This window comes from Megalops cyprinoides, chromosome 1 (assembly GCF_013368585.1).
Source record: "Megalops cyprinoides isolate fMegCyp1 chromosome 1, fMegCyp1.pri, whole genome shotgun sequence".
Lineage (NCBI taxonomy): Eukaryota > Metazoa > Chordata > Actinopteri > Elopiformes > Megalopidae > Megalops > Megalops cyprinoides.
Genome location: NC_050583.1, coordinates 42,859,160 through 42,882,895, shown reverse-complemented (window position 1 = coordinate 42,882,895; position 23,736 = coordinate 42,859,160). Strand labels below are relative to the sequence as shown.

General features: G+C 46.6%; 1 protein-coding gene across 5 annotated transcripts in view; it reads left to right on the top strand.

The window, feature by feature from the left end:
- Nucleotides 1–21,829, top strand: part of LOC118773764 (thyroid hormone receptor alpha-B) — a 96,820-nt gene extending 74,991 nt beyond the window's left edge. For 3 of the 5 annotated variants that reach the window (XM_036522842.1, XM_036522849.1, XM_036522858.1), the window contains 7 exons: nt 6,482–6,543; nt 8,650–8,750; nt 9,870–10,017; nt 10,988–11,193; nt 15,268–15,414; nt 16,994–17,252; nt 17,639–21,829. In XM_036522842.1, coding sequence (XP_036378735.1) covers nt 6,482–6,543; nt 8,650–8,750; nt 9,870–10,017; nt 10,988–11,193; nt 15,268–15,414; nt 16,994–17,252; nt 17,639–17,889 — 1,174 coding nt within the window. In that variant the 3' untranslated portion in view covers nt 17,890–21,829. Of the gene's footprint in view, nt 1–3,435; nt 3,541–6,100; nt 6,107–6,481; nt 6,544–8,649; nt 8,751–9,869; nt 10,018–10,987; nt 11,194–15,267; nt 15,415–16,993; nt 17,253–17,638 lie in introns of those variants that run through there. The other 2 variants (XM_036522864.1, XM_036522873.1) reach the window with 2 other exon arrangements.
- Nucleotides 21,830–23,736: the final 1,907 nt, after the last annotated feature.

Here is a 23,736-nt window from a genome sequence, read left to right as displayed (position 1 = left end):
TCTTCTCTCTGCTTCTAATCTCCTCCCTCCTTTCATCCTCTCCCCTTCGCCTTCCACACTGCAGTTTCTCTCCCCCCCTCAGCCCTGCAGTGTGCTCCATCACCTCGTCTCTCTGCCCCTTCTCCCAACAGTTCTGCTGCACTGTTCCCTCCCACAGTGACGCCTGCTCCACCAGCTCTCTCGGCAGTAAGTTAGGGGTCATGGGAGGCATCTACATTTCCCCCATATAGCAGGCCCCTCGAGAGCTGTTTTAAAACCTGCAAATCTCTCCGCTTTGATTGCTCGGCTGCTTCCAGACCAAGTCAGAGCACCCTTTCCCGCCCCCCCAGCGCTCAGCTATAATGGAGGTCATCACAATAAGTTGAGCTCCAGAATATTTCCCGCAGTCCAGGAGAGCCAGATGCTCTCCCACGAGTTCAGGAGGAGGTTGGGGGGTTGTTCCTCAATCAAAACCTGTGCATCTGCTCACAGCAGATCACATGAGGTGACTTCCGCTGGAGTCGCCACCGTGAGTCGGAATGAGCTGGCAAGCAGGACTTCGCAGTCCCACTCATCAACATCATGAAGGCAGACCCGCTGTACCACCTTTATCCTTGGGCTGCTGACATCACCAGAGAAGGCAGGCAGGGCCTGTTGTGCCACATGTGACCGAGCAGAGGGTTCATGGTGGTAATGGGTGGGGGTCACCTGTCTCTCTCTGGAATGCAGCGTCAAATTCCCCTGAACTGATCCCCGGCACAGATTAGCATGTGAAAATGAAAGCAAAGCCGTAGGAGCCCGGCTTGATTACGTGGCAGCGATGGACACCTGTCAGTAGATTAGCGGCTCAACAGGGGGGAGGGCGACTGGAACCACGTGTCCAAATAGAGACCACTGTTGTTCCGGGTTAATTAAAGATGAGGGGCCCTTCGGTATTAAATGAAATCAGATTGGATGCACTAAGTGGGTTGTGCAGCCAGCCAGGTCCGCTCCTCCATCAGCCATTGACCAGCCTTAATGATCCCTCCTGTCCCGTGCTAGGTGTAATTAAAACCCCCCTTTTCCCAGATTAATTTGTTCGCTGCTCCGCTTACTTTACTCTTGATGGGCCTCCGTGGTTTCACAATATCAGTTTGCTGATACAAGCCTTTCCTCTATGCCCCCAGCCAGCGTGCAGTGCATTTTTGCAATTCTGGGGTAAATTTACGATGTGTCAAATGTTGGCGGTTATGCGTTAGCTAATGGGGCATTAAAAAGGCTCACGTGACGAGTGGATGCTTGCTTTTTTTGAGTGGCGTAAATGGAAAGAGGGTAGCGGGTGGTGGGAGGCAGACAGCCTAAGCTTTGCTGTTTTTTTTTCCCACAGAAAGATTATGAGGGTGTTTTGCCAGATTAGGCCCCCCCTCACTGTGTTGGAAGGAGAGCAACAGCAATGATCCTCTCACTCCGTGCTGGTTGTGTGTGTGTGTGCGTGTGCGTGTGTGTGTGTGTGTGTGTGTGTGTGTGTGTGTGTGTGTGTGTGTGTGTGTGTGTGCGCGCGCGCGCGTGCGCATGCGTGTGTTGTTGGGGGGGTGGACACAGGTAACAGTAACTGGGAAGGAAACAGGAGCAGCAAGGGGGTGAGCGCGATATGACGGAGAGAAGAGGTGGAAGAAGAGAGAGTGGCAGTGCGAGGCACGTGCGCGCCACAGAGGGATTGGAGCTGACGCGCACGCATTGGGGCTGGAGACCTGGGGATGGGCGGGGGGATGTTAGGCTGAGGTGACGTCAGGCCATGGGCCTCCGTCCTGGCACGTGTGATGACATTTGGAGCTACCCTCTGGTTGGTGTACGGGATTATGGAGGCAGGCCCCTATTCAACAGCACGGTACACCAGGGAGGCTCTCACCAGGCTGATCAGTGACAGTGAGGAGACCCCAGGGTGAGCTCAACACCCCAAGCTGTGAAACTTAGTTTTCGGCAAGGTGCTGACAGCTTTTCCCAGATATCCCCAGTGAAAAATCCATCTGTCCAGCTAAGTTTCATAGTTGTCACAAGAGCTCAGGCAACCCAGGTTCCCAACCCCATAAGTCTCCAGATGATGTGTTTTACAGGAAGAAAACTGTTCTTATTCTGACAGGTCAAGTCACAGATTGTTCAGGTAAGCGGGACAATTGAGAGCTGTTATTGTTCACAAATTTATTTGCGATGGTAACATCGGTCAGTTTTAAGTGAGTTGTCTGAATTGTATTTGTACATGAGAAGGGCTTGGGGGATTGACATTTACATTGTGGGTATTGTTCTAAACTATCAAATGTCAAATATGTTAAATTACATCAAGGCTCAGGGTAGTTTAATCATATTTTAGATCAGTCACTGTATTTCTCATTATTGACCTTACTTCATGTTTAGAGGAGTTCATTATGTAAAGGTTTAAAGATCTCATTCATACTGAATTGGTCATTCATGCTTGGCTGTGAAGCAGTTTAGCTTTCCAGCCTCCATAGCATTTTGGCCTGCTGTTTGTAAACAGATACATAAATATTCACCCAGATGAGAACATTGGCTGTAGCTGGAGCCAAAAAGAGTCAGAAGGAAACTCCATTATAGTATTGCATTCCCTGCTGCGTACATTTTGTACTGTATCTATTTTCAGTGGCATGGTGTTATATATGAATCGGGCAATGACATACTGTTAAAAACACATGGTGCCCAAACTACGATTACATCACAGGATTCATTTTGGCATCTCTGTTTCTTATCCTGCGTGCACTGTCTCAGGGAGCATTTTGCCAGCGGCAATCAGAGGAAAAGAAGGGGGAGGGGCACTGAACAAAATAACGTTTGTGTGGGCAGCGCCAGGCTTTGCTTTTTCTTCCCCGACCTCCCTGCTGGGATATCTGCCTGGTCGTAAAGCGATCTGCAGGGGCCGAGCTGCACAGCCGAGAACCCGTTGAAAAGATGTACAGATCCAGAGTCACTGGCCTGCGCATTTTGACAATATCTTCCCTCGACTCACAAAAGCTTTCCATGCATGCCAGAAAAAGGCGAAAATATATGAAGTTGTGATGGTCAAGAGATACACTTTCTTTGTGTAAAAATAGCCTGATGTTTGGGATACTCACAGCGGCAAGCCTGTCCCTTCCCCAGCACTGGCATGCTAGTGGCCACGTGTCCCCCCTGGGTATCACTCATGGAGGGAAGAGAGAGCACAGTGGAGAGAGAAAAAAAAAAACAGAAAGCAATACAGAGAAAGGAAAGAGTGGAACACAGGAGGAACAGTGAAAGATATCAGAGAGAGAGGAGGAGAGAGTTGAGGAGGAGGGTTTCAGAGAGCAATGTTGAGGGAAGGAGGGAGGGAGAGAAAGAGCGAGCAAGAGAGAGAGAGAGAGAGAGAAGGAGATGGGAAGGTTTGAGAGACAGCGCGTGCGCAAGAGAAGAGCGCGTCGTAGCCCAGCCTAGAGAGCTTGGCAGAGCCGTCAGCACAGACGGGCGTCAGATTAGGAGCGTGCTGGTGACTGAGGGAAACTGCGCACCGCCAGACTCAACCATGCACATTCTGCAGCCTCACTGCATCATCCGGTCAGGACCTCTCTCCTCCAGCATCACTGTCTGTTTCTGCCAGATGCTTTTGTACCTGTGTCACTGTGTCTGTGTGTGCCACACTGCAGAGAGAGAGATTACTTTGATGTCAGACTAAATGAATTGGTTGCCTATTTGGATAATGATCGTTGGATGTATTTTGCATGTGAATATGTGTCTGCATCGAGCATGTTGTTGTTTTCATTAGGCCCATGTGCATTGTACCGTTTTAATGTCAAGCTGTGTAACTTGTTGATGCGATAACCATTTTTAGAAACTGAGGGATGCAAAATAATGTGGTGTGATGATTTTGATGTTAAGGTGTTGATGTTAAGTACCCAAGTGTCAAATGTTCACTACGTGTTTGTTAGCGGAGGTCTTTGTTGTTTTCCAGTAGTTGAATTTTGTGTTCACTGTCGCGTCAGAGGTCTTTTGGTTTGTCAGCCATCAAAAAATACCAGGCAGCATTTATTTGTAAAATAAATCTTTTCAAGCGCTCCATTCATCATCTTCAGGTTTTTGTCACTACAGAGTAGCTGCATGGATGCCAGTTATTACAGGGCAACCAATTGTGTAATTGCAAGTTAAAGGACTGCTGCAGCTCACAGTAGCTCTCCAGACAGCTGCAGCATGTTCTACCAGATTAAAGTTGTTGTTCATGTACAAAATGAGAACACGTCCACCTACTTAACGTGTTGGCTGCGCGGTCCATTCCCCGTTTCGCTGTCCGCGGCCGGTGTTTTGGGTTGTTGCCATACGGTGCTCCGCGCTGTAATGCCAAAGTCATGTAGCGCATGAAATAATTGATGCTCTTGGGAGGTGGGGTGGGCAGAGCTCAGCGGCTTCTAACCCAGCAGAAGCCAGCTTACCAAGGCTCCTTTATATAAACAGCGATCGAAAGGGAAGGACGCGGCTGGCGTTCCGTCCTGGGGCGCTGCAAGGCTCTTTGATCTGTGATGCATGTGCTGTGATGCGAAATGATTTGCTGTTGATTACCTGGAAATACACAAATACACTGTTTTCCATGAGGGTGGAAATGTCTTTTTTGAATCTGAGGGTAATTTGGGCTCAGAAAGAGACGGAGAGAAAGAGATGCGAGCACCAACGGAGTCAGAAATCAGTCAGAGAAACAGAGTTTAGATACAACTAGGCACCGTCTTGCTCTCACTGTCTCTCTCTCACTGTCTCCCACTCAGCCTCTGTTTGGGAGTCGTTCAGAGTTAACCCTAATTAGACATGGCGGCAGTATCCTGTCGGTCATCGAAAGGATGACTGATTCCTAATTGACCCAGTGAGTTGTCCTCTCTCACTCTCTCGCTCTCTCTCGCTCTATGAGTCTCTCACTCTCCCACTCTGTCTCCCCAGTGCCTGGGGTCTGTCTGTCTGTGAGAGACAGGGGGGTGGGGGTCGACTCTGCCAGAGGTGTCAGGCTGTCTCTCAGCTGACAGCTTCATCGATACTGCCCCGAGCTGCGGAATATCTGATGGCTGTTAATGAAGCTTGGATGGCAGGCTGTGAGCTGTGAGGATAGCGTTAACTCTGGCTAGCCACAGAGAGCGCACTGTTGCTCCACCTCAGGCTCCTTCAGTTACCATTTCCACAACAAGGACCTAGCCTTCTGAGGGAGTTCCCCTCTGTATATGCCCTGAATATGTCCTTCTGTCGACAGCAGGGTCAGACAGACAACTGTGTAAAATGAGGAAAGGTGCCATCGATGACGGTCGGAAGGGTAATAGTTGTGTACAGTTTTTTCCCTTGTTTTCCCAGTGTTCTCCGGGCTCCACAAGAGTAGCAGGGTTTCCGCGTGATGTGCCATTACATTGAAATTGAATAGAGCTGTGATCTAATGAGGTTAGCTAACGCTGCCAGTTCCTGAATGCCTGATACCAGAGGGGAGGTAATCAAGCGCAAACTGTAATTCAGTGGTTTTTTTAGTTTATGTAGTGCTTTTACATATATATGTGTGTATGTGTGTATAAAAGGGACATATTGTGGTGGTAACCTTTATATGCCTAACTCAGATTACACCATTTTAATGATGAAAGCAGTATGTTGGCAAGTTTAAATCTTAAACTTGGATGGTGGCGGGTAGGATGCTGAATGATTATCTCCACAAAGGGCGAGGGAGAGAGGGTGAAGTCCCTCTGGGAGGATGGCTACTCATCTTAGAGTTAACTCGGAGGCACACCAAGGTCCCGTGTGCCATATGGCGCACCTTATCCTCTGAAAGCACAGAGATAACACAGACAGTGCTCAGAACTTGAAGGGGAAAATGACAAATTTCCCAGCGGGGAGGCAACGGAAAGCTTGTATTTCAGCTGTGTTTTGATGTATCTCTTTTTTTTTTCCTGACATTTAAAAAAGATTTCATTGGATTAGGTGCGCCTTATTGCGTGTGGAGAGTTCCTCAAGGAGTTGAGGGAGCTGTGTCCAAGGCTGGCAGCACAGGGCACATTTTAGGACACTCTCAGTTACGTAATGCACCCTTCCAAGCCTCCCCCGAGAACCTTTCAGTCAGCCAGTTCCTTTTAGTGCCAACGCGTGAGTGCAGAGCCCTCGCTCCGTGGTAACAGCTGTGTCAGAGTCGGTGTCCCTGACTGCCTTTAGATTTTCTTTTTTTTTCTGCTGTGCCTCTTATTCATGAAAATTTCAGTAGCTCTGCCGCCACAGAATGTGCCGCCAAGGAAGCACTTAGAGCTAGGAGGCAGCTTTTTAGACAGATCGAGTAATACTGTGGGGGATTGTGTGAAATGCTTGTGGGGGATCAAGGTTTCATGTCTTATTATGAATTTCATTGCGTGTGTGCATCTGTGTGGGTGTGTTTGTCTGGGTGTGTCTGTGTGCATGCTTAAGTGTTTCTGCCCATGTATATGTTATACTGCATTTTCCTTGTTGTCTAATTCTCCCATTCTCTCTCTCTCTCTCACACATTTCTCTGCAGGTGGCTCGATGGCCCGAAGAGGAAGAGGAAGAACAGCCAATGTTCGGTGAAGAGCATGTCTGGTAAGGATCTGTGAGGAGCAATATACCTGCGAGGGCTCGGATGTCCTTTACAGAGTGGAGACCTCTGCACCATAACACACAGAAAAGGCATATTAGGAGCTCATAACATGCATTTGTCCAAACCACACTGTCCTCAAATCCATGTGGCACCCACAGGTCAATAACTCTGGGCAGCTAAGACAAGTGCAAGTGCATTTTGGCCTCGCTCATCATGTTGCTGCCGTTCAGAACTTTCAGTCTCAGAGCACATTGGCTTTCAGTAGCTGAAACAGCTCAAATGCAGGTGATGTCAGCCCTTGTCCTTTGGCCCTGGATTAACCGCTGATCTTGGCTTGTGGTGGTGGGCAACTGGGCTGTTCTCTTGGTGTCTATCCTCCCGAACACCAGGGTCCCTCTCTAAATCTGCACCTTGAAAGTTTTAAGACAGCCCTGAGAAAAGCAGGACCCTGATGCGGCTGCAAAGATCAAACTGTGGAAGAGGGGAGGCATGGAGGGCATCTCACAGCATGTGATTTATCGCCACCATGCTTGCTCTTAGCTGAGTTTTTATCATGCAGAGGAAAAAAAGAAACCTTTTTTCAAAACGGCTTTCATCCCTCAAATGAAAACCCCACGCCAGCTTTCTTTCTTCTTACGGCAGGAATTTATGGAATGAAGTGCAAGGACATGTGAAAGGGGGATTGGAGAATCGGGGGGACACAGAGTCTGCTTGGAAGCTGTAAAACATGTGGGTTCGTCATCTGCTGGGTGCAGCTGCGGGCAGATGTGGAAGCACACAGGCTGCCAGAGTGCATTTGGCCCTGATCATCTCAACGCAGGCTGTGAAAAGTGCGGTAGTTGCGTTAGTTTCCTAGCTTGCTTATGTAGATGTCATTATGGTTGGATCAGCATGATGTTCATGAGTACATGGATGGAAATAATGAAAAAAGAAAAAGAATACCTGAGTGGTGAAACATGCTGATTTTAGACAGTCGGGTTATCAAGAGAGGGATTCCAGATTGGATGGTGTTGGTCTTTCTATGGAAATCATGGCTGACATTACAGATATGTTTTAACAAGGGGATACAAAATAGATTTTCCTCTTCAGCAATTCCTACTTGTTACACTGTGCTTCTGCTAGGTGACATCCATTATCCTATGGACACACATTAGTGTGGTACATGCTAACATGCAAGGGGTACTGTGAAATAAAAGCTCTGTCATGTTGGGGAACTTCACCAAGTGGGCGGGTGCTGTGATTGTAGAGCTGCATGCATTAGCATAACCTTTCGTATTGTATTTTTCCCGTACAGCTTTGATGTGTCTTTGATGGTGGTCTTTATGCTGTTTATCTTTGTTTATGTTTGCTGTTTATGTTTCTTAATTTAAGTGCCTTTCCGAGTGACTGTAAGGACAGGTTGATTTTTGCCTCCTGATGGCCTCCTTGATCCACTAAAGATAGGAGAGACTTAAGTATTTGGCTTGCCCTGACTAGAACAGCCCTGCAGTGTGTTCTCAGCTTAGATCTGTGAGGAACTTGATTGGCTCTCACAGATGTAGGCCATCATCATTAACCAGATAAAGTCACAATGCAGCTCATGGAACAGGAACTGGAATGCTAGTCTTGATGTTTTACAAGGCCTGTATACAGCTTTGCTAGTCCTGTTTGACTGGACGTTATACCCCAAGACAAACTGTAGTGCTTACCACAGAGCCTCAGTACAGTGTACATTACATTTTAATGTACATTTTGCACACTCTGTAAAAACGATTTCGATTCCTTCTGTCGTCACGTCAAATCCATAGCGTGCTCTCAATTCCTAAAGGGTTGTGAGGATTTCTTGACATAAGCTTACTGTAGTAGCTTCTGAGGTGTCCATTCTGAGCGGAGTGTGTGCATGTATACGTGTGTGTGGAGGGGTCTGTGTATGGCGCAGTGTAAGAGTGTGTGATCAGGGTCATTTGCCTTGCACATTTATGGCTGTGCAGCATGCGTGTAATGCACACCTATGCATGTGTGCGTATGCCCACATGTTGGTGCTGCTGCAGGGCACTCTGCAGTCGCAGGCCTCACTCCGCTGGTCGTCTGGTGCTGTCCTTCCCTAGCGCTGAGCCTCTCTGTTCCAGGGTACATCCCCAGCTACCTGGAGAAGGATGAGCCCTGCGTTGTTTGTGGAGACAAGGCCACCGGGTACCACTACCGCTGCATCACCTGCGAGGGCTGCAAGGTAAGCGAACACTGTTGGTTGCACAGGCGTACACAGGTTGAATGCAGAGAGGGCCAGTGGGTGGTGCAGAGACAGGGTGGCACAGTTCGACGTGCTCCCGTGCATAGGCCTTATCGTTAAATAAAGGGCAAACGATGTGAGGCAACGCTGCTCTGAGCTCTGCGCAAGCAGGTGGCATGCCTCTGCATTCTTTCTTGTGGGCATCTGGACCCGGTATCTCCTGGTGAGGTGGAGGAGATGGTTGCAGTCATCTCTCTCCCCCAAACAGGTCCTGGTGACAGCTCCTGCTGCCTTCTCTCCATGCCTGACATTCTGTCAACTCTCTCCCTGAGCTCCCAGTGTGTCTGCCTCAGTCTGAACTCTCTGCACTGATCTCTCATTCCTGTTTCTGACTCTGGGATCTCCTACATCTCTCTTCCTCTTTCTTTTCTCTCCCTCTCTTTTAGTTTTACTCAGCCGTTTCTCTCTGTGGTGTGACAAGTAACTTAACAGTGAACAAAGAAAACTGTAGCTCATATTGTGTTGTGTTACAGTATATTCATAGTCAGCTTTGCTTTACCCCTCCCCTCTCTCTTTCTTCTCTCTCTATCGCTGGGTCTCAATTAATATCTGAAAATAAGCAAAAGGAATATAACAGTAACCAAAAGAAACCAATATTCTATATTATATGTAAGCTCCATCCTTTTGAGGGTTTTGATCTCCACCTTGAAGACATATTTGCCTGTTAATCATTGTGATGTTGAATTCCAGTGTCAGAGGCACACACACCTGGTACCAAGCAGGTCACTTCTGAAGCCGTGTGTTGCCTGTTCCTGTAGCGATTTCAGGTTTATTCTCTTCAGTAGTCTTCAGCTGTGGATAAGATGTCTTTAACTGATCTTCAGTCAGGTTTATGGTGTACATTGATATCACATTCGATGCACAATACAAATTGTACAATAATCTAAATGGCTAATCTGTCCAATAAATTTAATTCATGTTCAAAATTTAAAGGATCAGCATGTCATCAACAGTAAAAATCAGAAGTGATGGCACTTAAGCAATAAGCAATAAGCACAACAGAAAGCAAGGTTTTATGTTGCATCATATGCCAATGGGCTTTCTCTCTCTGCCTCCTAGGGATTCTTCCGACGCACCATCCAGAAGAACCTGCATCCCTCCTACTCCTGCAAGTACGATGGCTGCTGCATCATTGATAAGATCACCCGCAACCAGTGCCAGCTGTGCCGCTTCAAGAAGTGCATCTCCGTGGGCATGGCCATGGACCGTAAGTGACACACATCACTGAACGTTGACTGCCTTCAGTCATATGGCATTCTAAGATCGAATGTGCTTTAAAGCACTCACGTTTCAAGCCCAGTGCTTAAGGGTTACAAGTTGGTGTGTAAAAGTAGACTAGATATTGAAAATACAGGAAGTGTTGTCACTTTCATGATATTGTGTGGAACTGACTCCTTCCATTGTCCACATGTACCTGAAAGGACTAATAATAATCCATGTGTTTGATAATATTTGATGTACATATTTTTTTCAGTCCTTGTTCACATAGTCCTTGTATTTGGGACATCACATTTTGTATTTTCATATTACGTCATAACCATGTTATGATTTTTCTGTTATGTATTTCAGATATGCTTCATAATTATGACACTTAGTCTCCAGGTGCACACACACACACACACACACACACACTCCCACATACACCCATGTTGGACACGTATTACTTTAGCTCACACTTCACATTACACACATTATTGCCGGACAGAAACATAGTGATGTCTGCTCGGCCTGATAATGAACACACATGGACGGAGCTGTCTGAAGCTCGCTCACCCTCCCAATTCTGCTCTTTATGTGTTGCACGTGTTGAGCTGGCCATGATTCAGCCTGTCAGCTGGGCCTGCCTCACACTCGTGCTCCCTGCAGTGGGTCAGACAGGAAACATCTGGGAGCCCTGTAGAACATTTGCAGAGGAACTGTGGCCCACCTGAGACCCTGCACTACTGACTCTCCCCTCTTTTCTCTCCCCTGTTCCTTTTCTTTCTTTTTCTCTCTCTCTCTCTCTCTCTTTCTCTCTCTCTTTCTCTCTTTCTCTCTCTCTTTCTTTCTTTCACTGTCTTATTGGAACCCTCTCTTATTTTTCATCCTTTCCTTCAGGTCAGTTCAGTACCTCCATTTGCCTTGGCCTTTTTGCTCGTCTCTCTTGTTGTGTTGACTCCTCTCTCTCCCTCTCTTAGTGGTGCTGGATGACTCAAAGCGGGTGGCCAAACGGCGGCTGATTGAGGAGAACCGTGAGCGACGGAAGAAGGAGGAGATGGTAAAGACCCTGCAGAACCGGCCGGAGCCCAGCAGCTCCGAGTGGGAGCTGATCCGCATGGTGACGGAGGCCCATCGCCACACCAATGCCCAGGGCTCCCACTGGAAACAGAAGCGCAAGTTCCTGGTGAGAAATGCTGTCCACCTGTCTACCTATCTGACCATACATCCCTGTCCTTCATACCTGTCTGACTCTATTCATCTATCTGCCTGCCTGTCCAGCCCCTCTCTTCGACCAACAGAGTGACATCTGGAGCCTGTCTGTCAGGTCTGCCTCCTTTCTGTCAGCTTTCACTGAGCTGGCTGTCTCTCCTCTGCTCTGTCATCCATATGTCTCCAAGACTTCCTCTGTTCTCTGCTTGATGCCAGCAGCTGGGTGGTGTCTGCTATGTTAGGTGTCACTTGACCTACTCCTGTGGACTCAGATAACCTTAACTCAGACACTCCCTTACATAATTGACAGGTAATCAGAACTTGGATTAGTGCTGTCCCAGCAGTGGTAGAGCCATGGTCTCTTAGTGAAAGCCTGTACTTGAAAGCCAGAAGACCTGCGTGTTTCAGAGCCATCGCATCAAGGTGCCAGCAGAAGATTATCCTACAGGAGACACAGCACAGTATACAGGATATGCGCTTTCCTTTATAAGGGGTTAAAAATATGTGAACAGAGGGTGGGGCTTGCTGACTTGTCCTGAACAGCAGAGGTAAGGATGCAGGTTTCAGACAAAAGCAGAAAATGCAAGTCGGTGCATGGTTTGGTAGAGGATGGAAGTGGTCACTGACAGCGTTTGCTTGGCCGATCAGGGGGAGCAAGTGGGATCTGGGCAGACAGGAAAAGGTGTGGGTGGTTTTATGAGCAAAAAGGGAAAAGCAACACCATTGTGTTCACACAGACAAATATCAGCTCATTCCTGTGTGCAGTGCCATGCTAGGGTCTGATTGACAGGCTGCGTAGGCATTGCCAGTGGGCAGGATAAAGACCTATCACCATGTCAGATTACTGTGTCACTCAGCTACCTCCACCACGTGGTGAAGATAAGGGGTGACATGTATTGAACCATTACCATCTCCACGGTACACAGATTAGTTCACAACTTAAATTTTTTCAGGACATTTCACAAATATTTATCTGGAGAAGTATAAATGTCTTCTTTTTAAATGAAGTTATTTGGGACATGTTAGGGAGTTTGAATTGACATGACAAACCTAGTTATTTTCCTGTTGTAAAATCTTTACCAGTTTAATTAATTGTAGCTGTAATCTATGATAACATGTTGCTTGCTGTCTAAAAATCAGACTTTGTGGAAGATTATGTACCCTTGCGATTTTTGGTTATGATGCATGCTGGCCACTGGTGGCTAAGCTAGATTGTGAGTGGTATAGGTCCAGCTTCATATGAAAGGCAAGATATGCTCCAGCGGTTTCTCCTGACATGAGCTTAATTTTCTTCTTGATGTGAGGATGTTGAAGATGAACCTCCTGTGTGTATTTCAGCAGTTAACCATACAGGCGGTGACTACTGAAATGAAAAATCATGTTTGGGGTAGAGTAGCTAAGCCATTGATGACAGCTTCAATTCTGGCTAAAAGGACTGTGACTTAGCAGTAGAAAGAGTGATATTAACCTCATGCATACATATGCATACGCATACATTGACATCACCACACACATCACAACATTACAGATAATGGGGGCATTAAAAGTAGGAGTGGTGGTTGTCCGGTGCATTTGCCAGTGCAATCTTCGATTGAATGTAGTGAGAGTGAGGGTCATGACCCATTGGTTCCGGTAATAATTCTGTGCTTGCCTTGCAAACAACACACCACAATGAACTGCATGGATATTATTAAAGGGAAAAAAATGTTGTAATTAAATGTACCCTTTTAATTAGTGTGCTTTTCAAAGTCACCATACTCATCTTATAATGTTATTTGTTGCTCGATGCTCAGATATAAAAGAAAAAAAAATTGAGTCTATGAGCAACTTTTTTATAAGAACTTTTCAAGAATTTAGTATTGGGCCTAGACAGGTAAGTTTGTACCTGAAACATACTCTCATAACTCCCCCCACATGCACACACACATACATGCCAGCAGAAAGAATACTCCAGCTGCCACATCTGCTCTGGAAACAGGGGAAAAACATCATACTTCCTCACAAAGCTGCAGTAAATGTGCCTGTTTAAAATGTCCCTGACCACTATGAATATCTAAGCACTGAATTATCAATGCACTGAAAATCATAAACTAAGCATTTGTGTCATGTATCCTAAGTTTTATCAGCCAGTATGGCGATGAGGACATCATAAACTGCTGCATTGCACTTTACAGTCCAGAACCCCTGTAAAACATGCCATAAATACCACAGTAAATGTAGATTGCCTGTATATATGAGATAGACTAAAACAATACTGATAGTATTGCCTGAGGTTCCAGAACATTTTTCTGTTGCAAATAGTGGTAGAGTTACCTTAAAAAAGGGAAGTGTTTTGTAAAAGGGAAAATAAATTGTACCAAATGTACTGTTTATTTCATGGGGAATTCAAAAGTAAGCTGAACTGCCTGAGTTTGTGTGCAGTTATGTGGATTGAGCTTTCAGGAGCCCAGCATTATAAGAGTGCGGGAGACAACCAGATGCAACAGATGTGAAATCGGTTAGCGCTCTGGAGGCAGAATCAAGGAAGGGGCTTGCAGCTCTCCAGCAGTTTAGCACAGGGCAAGGAGAAGTTAGCAAGGGGGCAGAGGGAGCCTGAAGAGAAGCACAACAGAACCTCCCACACAGTAGACCCACACAAGTGACCACTCAAAAATGGTAGCACAAACAGCTCATTCATTTTCAAAATGTGATTCTTTAACATGTCAGTCATTGTAAGAGTGGATGAAATGAAAACCTCTGTAAGCATTGGGCACAAAGACACACACACACACACACACACACACACACACACACACAGGCACACACAGGCACACACAGGCACATATACTGACAAAGGAGCCCTCAACACAAGGCCAGTCAAATTACATGATAATTTGTTTTTCAAAAAGCTCCTCAAAAACTAAATTAAAAAAGTACAAGAACATGACTGGACTCCCTCCCACTACTATGTTAGCCAAGGGAGACTGCAGTCCAAACACCTGTGTCACAGCACTTTTTGATTGACTGCTGGATTCCAATTAGAACTCCCAGAAAATGTAGTCTTGGAATGGAAGTTTTACAGAGCAGAAATTCACTTGGGCTCACCTTGCTGGAATAGAGAACCTACCCGCGCACTCTCATAATTTCACACCCACACAGCTGACCCTCCCCTGTTCTTTGACATGGACGTGCCTGTGTTCCCCTGGCACGTTATCAATCACGCAAGTTCTTGCTGAAGTGATTGTGTTGCAATCAGGAGGGCCAAATCTGGGCCACTCGACCAGGCATTTTAATCAGGGGAAAACATACACAGACTGAGTGTTCATTTGTGTCATCCTTCATCAGCAGAATGGTTCTTGAGTTTGATTCTTCCAAGCAGGCTGAGCCTAGGCTGCCGTAACACACTGTTCCCCATTATGCCTCTCCCAGGCGTCTGAGGTACACCTGCTTTTATGCTTCCCACAGGCTTCTGAGGCATACCTGCTTTCTTTTCTGTGCACAATATTCCATCGCTTTCGTCTCAGTTGGAGCAGCTTTCAACTGTACTGTGTTGAGTTAGGGCTTTTTTTTTTAATAAGAAGAGTAATCAACACAGACCTTTAGCAGCAATATCTCTCTCACTCCTAATTAAATTATCCCAAATTTCCAGGATTGTAGAGCTCCCTTAGTACAGAGATGCTAAAGATTTTTTTTTTCCAGCTCGTTGTGGTCATGCAGTACAGGTATTTCTACAAAAAAAAAGTTTGTATAGCAGAAATGCAATGATCAGGCTTACATTTTATATCAACCAAAAGTGTGTAGACACACGAGTAAAGATCTTCACTGTTTAAGAGAATTTCTTTAGTCAAGAGCACAGTTGTACCAGAGTGAATTATTTTCACAGGCACAGGTCCAGTTACCCATCTTTACTCCTCACTGTTCATTCTTTGTCTCCCCCATCTTTCTCCGTGACTAACAGTAGCTTTTCCTCTGGTCTTGTGGAAGTGCCTCAGTATAGATCCGTGTGTATAAATATACTTACGCTCTCTCACCCTCCTTTCTTTCTTTCTGTCTCTCTCTCTCTTCTTAGCCGGAGGACATTGGTCAGTCCCCTGTGGCTCCCACGTCAGATGGAGACAAAGTGGACCTGGAGGCCTTTAGCGAGTTCACCAAGATCATAACCCCAGCCATCACCCGCGTCGTTGATTTTGCCAAAAAACTGCCCATGTTCTCCGAGGTGTGCCCGCGTGTGTCTCTGTGCCTAATTTTTCCTGTTTATATCTTTGCCTGTATTTCTGTCATCTGTGTTTTGTGTTTGCCTCTCTGGCCCAACTACAACAAACTTAAGTCCTCAGGACTTATGTTGTAATGAGACAAGCAGGGCACTTGGAAGCATGGTGCTTCATCACGATCATCCACAGGTGTGTATTTCATCCTACTTGTAGCAACAAAAAAAAAAAAAACAGCTTGTCCAAGCCGAGGCTCTCATGTTTGTCCAATGAAGATTTAGCGTCAGCACTTGGTAAGGAGCGCCTGATCCCCATTCTGACTCACAACGATTTGTTTGCTGCAGTTGGCCACCAGTGGGATTGGTTGTGTTCTGTCTCTTTACTGTGTTTATGTCACTGTGTTACCTGTGCTCTGTGCATCTGTCTCCAAGTTAGTGTTTCTGTGGTCTTGTTTGTTTGTATTTACGTGTCAGCGTTAGTGATTATTCGTATGAAGGTAAATATGTTGCAAAATGCGAGAGCTTGTAGACCGGACTTTGAGAACTTGTAGGATACGATGTGAGAACTTGTAGAACAAAAATCTGAACTCGTATGTTTAAATTTTCACTCGTAGAAAATATTCACACACCCGAGTTCTGAATGTGAAGTAAGAGAAAAATATTCACAAATGTGTAGATTGATATTTACATAAATACAATGACAACTGCAAACTTGTAATCCAACATTTACTCATATTTACTTTTTTTTTACTTGAGTCCATTTTCCAGTACAACCACAACTCGGTGATTACAACCACAACTCGGTGATTGCAACCGCAACTCTGTGATTACAACCTCTCGAATCGGTCACTTCAAATCTGTGCGCCTTGACTTTTGCAACACTTCTTGTGATAAATGTGTTGCAAAACCAACTTGCACTTGTAGCTCTGGAAGTGAGAGAGCAGAGCGGGGAGCAGGGGGCAAGTGCAAGTTGGTTTTGCAACACATTTATCGCAAGAAGTAAGAATATTGCAAGAATATTTTCTATGAGCGAAAATTTCAACATACAAGTTCACATTTTTTCTACAAGTGAAAATTTAAACATACGAGTTCAGATTTTTGTTCTACAAGTTCTCACATCGTACTCTACAAGTTCTCAAAATCAAGTCTACAAGCTCTTGCATTTTGCGATATATTTACCTTCATATATTCGCCTCAATGCATTAGTATGCATGTGCTAAAGTGTATGGCTATTTCTGCTTGTGTTTAATGCAGGCAAAATATCTGAAAACCTAATTGACTAATGAGGGGGTGCTGTGACTTGATGCTGCTATCATCATAATTATCATATTTTTCACTATAATTATTGGCCTCGTTATGTGCAGGAGTTTTTCCACCAATGCAGCTTTTTTTGCTTTTTGAATGGAAGTGGATAAGTATGTGGCACCCATGTTCAGCATACTATACCCCTGCTGCCAGGGGCCTGCAGGACCCACCACCAGGCTGGTCGGGCTGAGCCCCTATCCACAATGTTCATGTCAAGTAAGAGTGTGTGTGTGTGTATGTGTGTGTGTGTTTGTGTTTATGTCGGGTGCTGTCCCCTCCACAGCTGCCTTGTGAAGACCAGATCATCCTCCTGAAAGGCTGCTGCATGGAGATCATGTCCCTGCGGGCGGCCGTGCGCTACGACCCAGAGAGTGAGACACTGACCCTGAGCGGCGAGATGGCTGTGAAGCGCGAGCAGCTGAAGAATGGCGGCCTGGGCGTGGTGTCGGATGCCATCTTTGACCTGGGCAAGAGCCTGGCGCAGTTCAACCTGGATGACACAGAGGTGGCGTTGCTGCAGGCCGTGCTGCTCATGAGCTCAGGTAAGTGGTGGGAGGTGGTTAGCGGGTGTGAGACAGAACTGTGGTAAAACAGGAGTGGGGAGGGTACTCATTTCATTATGGGTGAGGGTGGGGTACAATGAAACTTGGGTAGTAGCGGGCTTCTGAGGCATTGTGGCATAGCTTGGACCAAGGGCAGGCTAAGACAAAGAACTAAAGAATGTGCATGAATCTATGACCAGTTGATTGAACTTGGCAGGAGATGGATCATCTTGCTGAGTAAACAGTCAGTCTTAGCAGCAGTCTGCTTTGCTCTCATCCCCAGAGCAGTTTACAGTGCTGCCTGCTTCACATCGGTCATTAAGGCTTTGAATGAGTAAAAGCCTGAGGGCCACCAGTCACTGTCTTCACCTCTCTCTATGGCTTAGATCGCTCAGGCCTCACCTGCGTGGAGAAGATCGAGAAGTGCCAGGAGACGTACCTGCTGGCGTTTGAACACTACATCAACTACCGCAAGCACAACATTCCTCACTTCTGGCCCAAGCTGCTGATGAAGGTGACAGACCTGCGCATGATCGGGGCCTGCCACGCCAGCCGCTTCCTGCACATGAAGGTGGAGTGTCCCACCGAACTCTTCCCCCCGCTCTTCCTGGAGGTCTTCGAAGACCAGGAGGTCTGAACTGGGCGGGGGCATCTTGGTGGGAACACATTGGGATTGGGCATGACTTGCCTCTGCAAACGTCAGACATCAAACACACCAGCAGCAGCAGCAGCAGTTTTCACAAAAGGCTTTCTTTTCTGGCCCCTTATCTTTTAAATCAGCCAGACGGCCCTTCTGTCTCAGAGCTCAAACTCAGCGTCCCTCCAAACATGCAAATGATATACACACAAAGAAACACCTTCTCCTTAGTTTAGCTCTTCCTCATGGTCTGTTCTTGTGTGTCCCATTGCTGGTGGCGGTTGTTCTTTACCCCTGTTTTACAGGTTGCACCGCCATGGACTAAACTGGTAGTTTTCCAGTTTTAAAGCCCAACATTAATGTAAGACATTATTTCTGGGAAACAGGCCCAAAGGACACACATGCAGTTGCACAAAAGCCTTTGTTGTACCAGGCTTTTCTGTCTAAACAGTACCTGAAAGCACTTAACTGCACCAGAGTCTGACTCTAGGAGGATGTTGTATCCAGGCTTGCTAATTTCATTCAGTTGTTTAATTAAGATCTCATTTAGTCTTGGTTGCAAGGTTATTTAGAAAGCAAGTCTGTGATAGTGTTTGAGAAAAGGCCTCTATAATGCATTTTGCATGTTTATGAAATAGGTCACCTACAGCCCTCTTTGGCTTTAGGAACAGCGAACTGTGCTGTCCCAAAAGGCCCAGCGTCTGGCATTCGGGCCAGCCACCGCCAAATGATCCAGTGCGTAGTGAGCAGGACCGCAGTGCTGGTCTGAGCGTTCTCCACCCCTTCTCTGTCACCCTTGCTGTGCAAAGTTGCCTTGTCATTGCCTGCACTGCACCTGCCAGCATCAGCACCTCCTCTGAATGACAATTGAGCCATTCTTCCCCGGGGAAGGTCACTGCAGAGGAAGGGATAGGGGTGGGAAAGGAGTTCTTAGAGGGTTCCTGCTTAGACAGAGAGACAGACAGAGAGACAGAGAGAGAACCCATGAGAGCCTGGGAAAGTGAGTTGATAGCTGGTCATCTGTAGGGCCAGTTCAACAGCGCTCCCTTTCTGCGGTGCCTTTGCACAGCAGTCTGCCAGCACCTTCTATCCCCCCCCCTCCCCCCACCCCCCGGTCCAACAGCCAATAACCAAGCACCTGAACAGCACTGAGACCGCCATCTCATGCCAGGAGGGCCCTAGGCCCGCACCCTCAAAGCACCTACCTTCAGCCGTTACACTGTGTCGTCGTTGTTTGGTTTTGTTCTCAAGGGGTGGAGGGGGCTGCGTTTGTCCACGTTTACAGTGCATTCCACTCCTCCACCCCGCCACACACTCAGACACCTCAGAGTATCAAATGCCGTGCTTACTGTGTATACCACAGCGCTGCAGCGCGTGTGGTCAATAGGGGCGGGAGTCTTTTGGGGCTCCCGCCTTCTGTTTGGTCAGTTACCTTCAGACCCTCCAACTTCGTAGGCCCTGCTGTGGAGCGAATGAAACCCTAGGGAGGGAGGGGTCGGGTTGGGAGAGGGGGCCATGCTGCCTCCCTCCAACCCCAATCGCTCTGACTGGACGAGGGCCGTCACGGTGGCCGTCATTTACCTCGGTGTGGGCACCTCGGGCTGTGGTTGTCGAGGACTGCCCCTGTACTGACAGGCTCTACCTCACCTCTGGTAACAGGGCAGCTGCCCACAGCCCCCACCTCACACACACTCTCACATATACAGACACTCAGTGCTGTCCACACAGACTCCCCAATCCGTTACACAGTCCAGTCACAATACCACTGAAGACAGGAGGGCCCACCATTCACTGTTGTGATCTACTTGGGTTTTTCTCTTTTTCTGTTGGTCAGATTTTTTTTGGAGAAAGGGTCTGGGAAATGAATATGTTTGTTTTTTTTTTTTTTTTTTTTTTTTTTTTGGGACCAAGTTTCACTTTGGAATCCCTTTCTGTCAAGACAGAGGAAAAAGAAAGGTGGATGCACATCTACAGACTGTGAGAACAATGAGATGAGATATAAAACCTCAAGGTGGCCAGGCCTAGACTGGTGGGGTTTAAGCACTGTTTTTGAGGAAAAACATAAAAGACAACCTCATTTAAAATGCCAAGCAGACATTGGTGAAAGAAGTGGTGGGAGTGAAGCATTTTCAGCAAGTTGAAAAGAGATGGAGCGGGAGGAGGGGGGTTAGTGGAGGTCATAATAGCATCTCTAGAAGGCCAAGCTATACTGCCACGTTAACCATCTGAAGATATTTAGCCCCCCCGGTGCAGTCAAGAAATCAAAGGCACAACCCCCCTGCAGACCTCAGAGCCTTCAGAAGACCCGCCGAGCTCCCCTCTTCCAGGCCATCCCCTCTCCCCACCACTCTGCATTGCCTCCCTGGACTCCGCTCCACTCGTTAATGCACCTCCCCGTCCCCGCTCAGCTCCGTGTGCCCAGGCCTCCATGCCATTGGCATATTTTGCACTAAAGCAGAAGCAGCCCCTCCTGCCCAGCCCCATGGCATGCACTCTCCCGATGACTCTTGATCTACTCTGTCAAACAGAGATGGATCAAGAGTGATAAAGCCCACATTCTCACATTGTCAGTATTAAAAAGAACATTAACAAATGGTAGTGATAGTCCTTTAGTTCAAGATGAAAGTGGTAGTTGTTTGGGGGATAGTGGGGGAAATGTACCCCACTGTGTGCCTGGCCCCTATGCTTTTGGCGCTGTGTATCAGCTCTGGTGCATTCCCCCAGCCCCCCAAAGCCCCACATACCTCCAGCCATTCTGGGGTAACACCAAATGGGGATAGTCCGCTCCCTTGTTAGACAAGGTTGGCTGGCCAGGCTGCACAACGAAGGGCCACCAAATTAATGTGAATGGGATACAGAGGCCACCGTGGAAGAGGGAGGGGGAAGGGGAATGGGGAACCGGGAACCACAACGCCCCACCATCAGTGACAGAGGATGAGAAGAAGGGGAGTGATGTGATATGGATCCAGGAGGCACTGTTACTAGCATGGGAGACAGGAGGAGGCAAAAAGAAGCACTGGGCAAGGTGCAAGGAACAGAGAACACATCATTTTTTGAATGGAGCAAAACCCCCCACTCCACTCCTGCCCTCCCCACACACCTATCCCACCCCAGCAAGCAGAGTGCACACATGCACCATGCTTGGAGGCTGTCCTTTAAATGCACCAGCACGGCAGAACGGCACCTCCTCACTCCTATATATATATATATATATATATATATATATATATATCTAAGCACCCCCCCCTCAATTCCTCGACTCTAATATCTCTCTGGAGAGAAATTTCAACTCTAATTGAGAAAAACAAGACAAATGGCATTCCATTGATGCGGGTACGGGATAACACAAATCAGTTTAAAAAACAACAAAGCAAAGAAAAAAACAACAAATCAAAGGTTCTCGTGCAAGTTTTGAGCTTCGTTTTCGTGAGCTGACCGGGTGAGCTGACGTGTGTGTGTGACACTAGGGGTTACAATGCTGCTTTACCTTCTGAGTCTAATCCAGTTTTATTTGGGAAAAAAGATAACAAAATAATTAAAAACCTAGAAACAACATTTAAAAAATTATGACTTTAAAGACTCCAGAACAAAGTCGAGAGCTTGGAGATTGAGCTGTTTTGTTTTTTTATTATTATTATTTTTTAATTTCATTTTATCTCAATGTGTTTTTTGTTGATGCTTATCTGCTCTGTGTTAAAAAAAGACAAAAACAGCCGTAGTCACTTTTTGACCATGCGTGCAGTGTAACCTAGACAGAAATTTCAGTTCTTTTTCACCTCACCTCTAGTTTGTATTGATACGCCAACTGCTCTGTTGTCTGTGTGTCTGTCCTATCTTCCGTCCCTTATATCAGGAGGAATTTGCAACAAACAGGAATTTTTCTCTTTTTTTCATTTTGTTTCCTTTTTGTAAGAAAAAATGACTTTGCAAAAAAAAAAAGAAAAAAAAAAACAGGAAAAATAATGCAACGGAAACTGAAAATACAAAAAAAAAAAAAAAGAATCAACCTGACTGAGACACAATCCGCTCATACCTCACACAACACAAAACTCAAATGGACTTGGGAAGAGTGGTGAAATGCAGGCACGTGTGTATGTGCGTACACGCATGTATAGAAATGTACATCGAGGTATACATGCACGTACTCACGTATGCATTTAAGGCGATTACACAATAATCGTCCTCTCGCTTTGGTGGCCTCCTAAATTGTGCTGCCCTCATTGCCTTGGAGAATCGTATATACACATTGATAATCAGCAGTGTGGCTTAGGAGCAGATGCAGTCCAGCCAATTGTGACAATTATGGCTCGTGTACCTTTGGTTTCATCAAGATGTCAGGGCTTCAGTGAAATCAAAGAGAGCACCTCAGAGCTTGAGGAGATTATTTCTGTAATGGCCAGGTGCTTCATGGTATTGAATGTAGCTGACAGGACTGGGCTGGAGCCAAGCCCGTCACCCACAACCTCACTTCGGGTCACCAGCAGAGTACAGTGGACAGTGGTGTCAAACCGACGTTACACACGACAAACTGAGAATATTGCCCCCAGCAAGGTGCAATACTTTTTTCTGTTTTTACTTTTTGTGCTTTTCTGTGTGATTGTTTTTATTTTGTTTTATCTTATTTTGGCCATAACCAAGAATGCAAAGACTAAAAATGAAAGATAAAAGGATATGTGTATGTAAGTAGATACATGTGTGTGTGTATATATGTATATTATATGTATATATGTATATATGTACACACACACGCGCGCATGCACACACACACACATACACACACAGACACACACACGTACATACATCAATATAAAATGCTCACATACTCATGGCTGAGGCTACATTACCCTGTTGACTCATCCCATCATCCTGTGCAGTAAAATGTATACCTATACAAATGCTTGGTACATCTGTATGTGTGCATGTGTATACACTGTCCATATTTGAGAGTGCCCCATAAGGTTAGCAATCAGCCCCCCCCCCCTTGTAGAGAATGTCGCCAAGCCCCATTTACATGTGTTGTTCACTCAAAAAGGTTGAGGTTGTGCATCACCCAGGAGCAAATAAGGTGGCTGGATGATGGGCAGGCAGTGAAAGGATAAGCTGCAGTTACAGGGGTCAGGGGTGAGTCCGGGGGTTGGGGGGGTGGTGGCATAGTGTGGAACTGATGAAGTACTATGCATCTCAGCAGAGCTGTGGAAGATCAGAGCTGAGGGAAAAGCTTACGTAGTCCCCAGCATAACCCAGTCATGGTTATGTTGCCATTCAGGTTACAAGATTCAGAAGCCAAAGCGAAAGCATCCACCCCTGACTTTGCCCCATCATGGTGTGCAGACACATGGAGAGGGGGAAACGACTGGCGGCAGTTTTTCTGGATTGATTTGTTTTCTCCCTGATGCCAAATGTAGAGTTTGTTAAAAGGAAAAAATGCCAGTAGCAAGATGTCTATGCAATCCCTTTCCACACCCTTCAACAGCCCTGTATCCCTGCTTCCCTGCAACAGCGGGCCATTCCAGCAGTCAGACTGTGACGGACAAAAACACTCACTCCTCCATTATTTTACAGTGTGCGTGATTTCCAGTGTTCATTTTTTGTTCCCGGGAGCAAAGACCCTTGCTACTCTCAGTGTTGACCGCAGAAGGAGCATTGGCGGCTGGTGGAGAGATTGCCCATGGGGATCCCTCCCGCTCAACTCAACAGCACACCCCTGGCTTCAACCCGCTCTTTCAAAGTGTGAAAAAGCGTGAGTTGGGGGGGGGGGGGGGGGGGGGTGGAGTTGAGTTGAGTGCTGGAGACCTCCCTCTTTGGGCTTGCGAATGAATTCATTGGCTGTTGAAGTCTGCTCAGAAA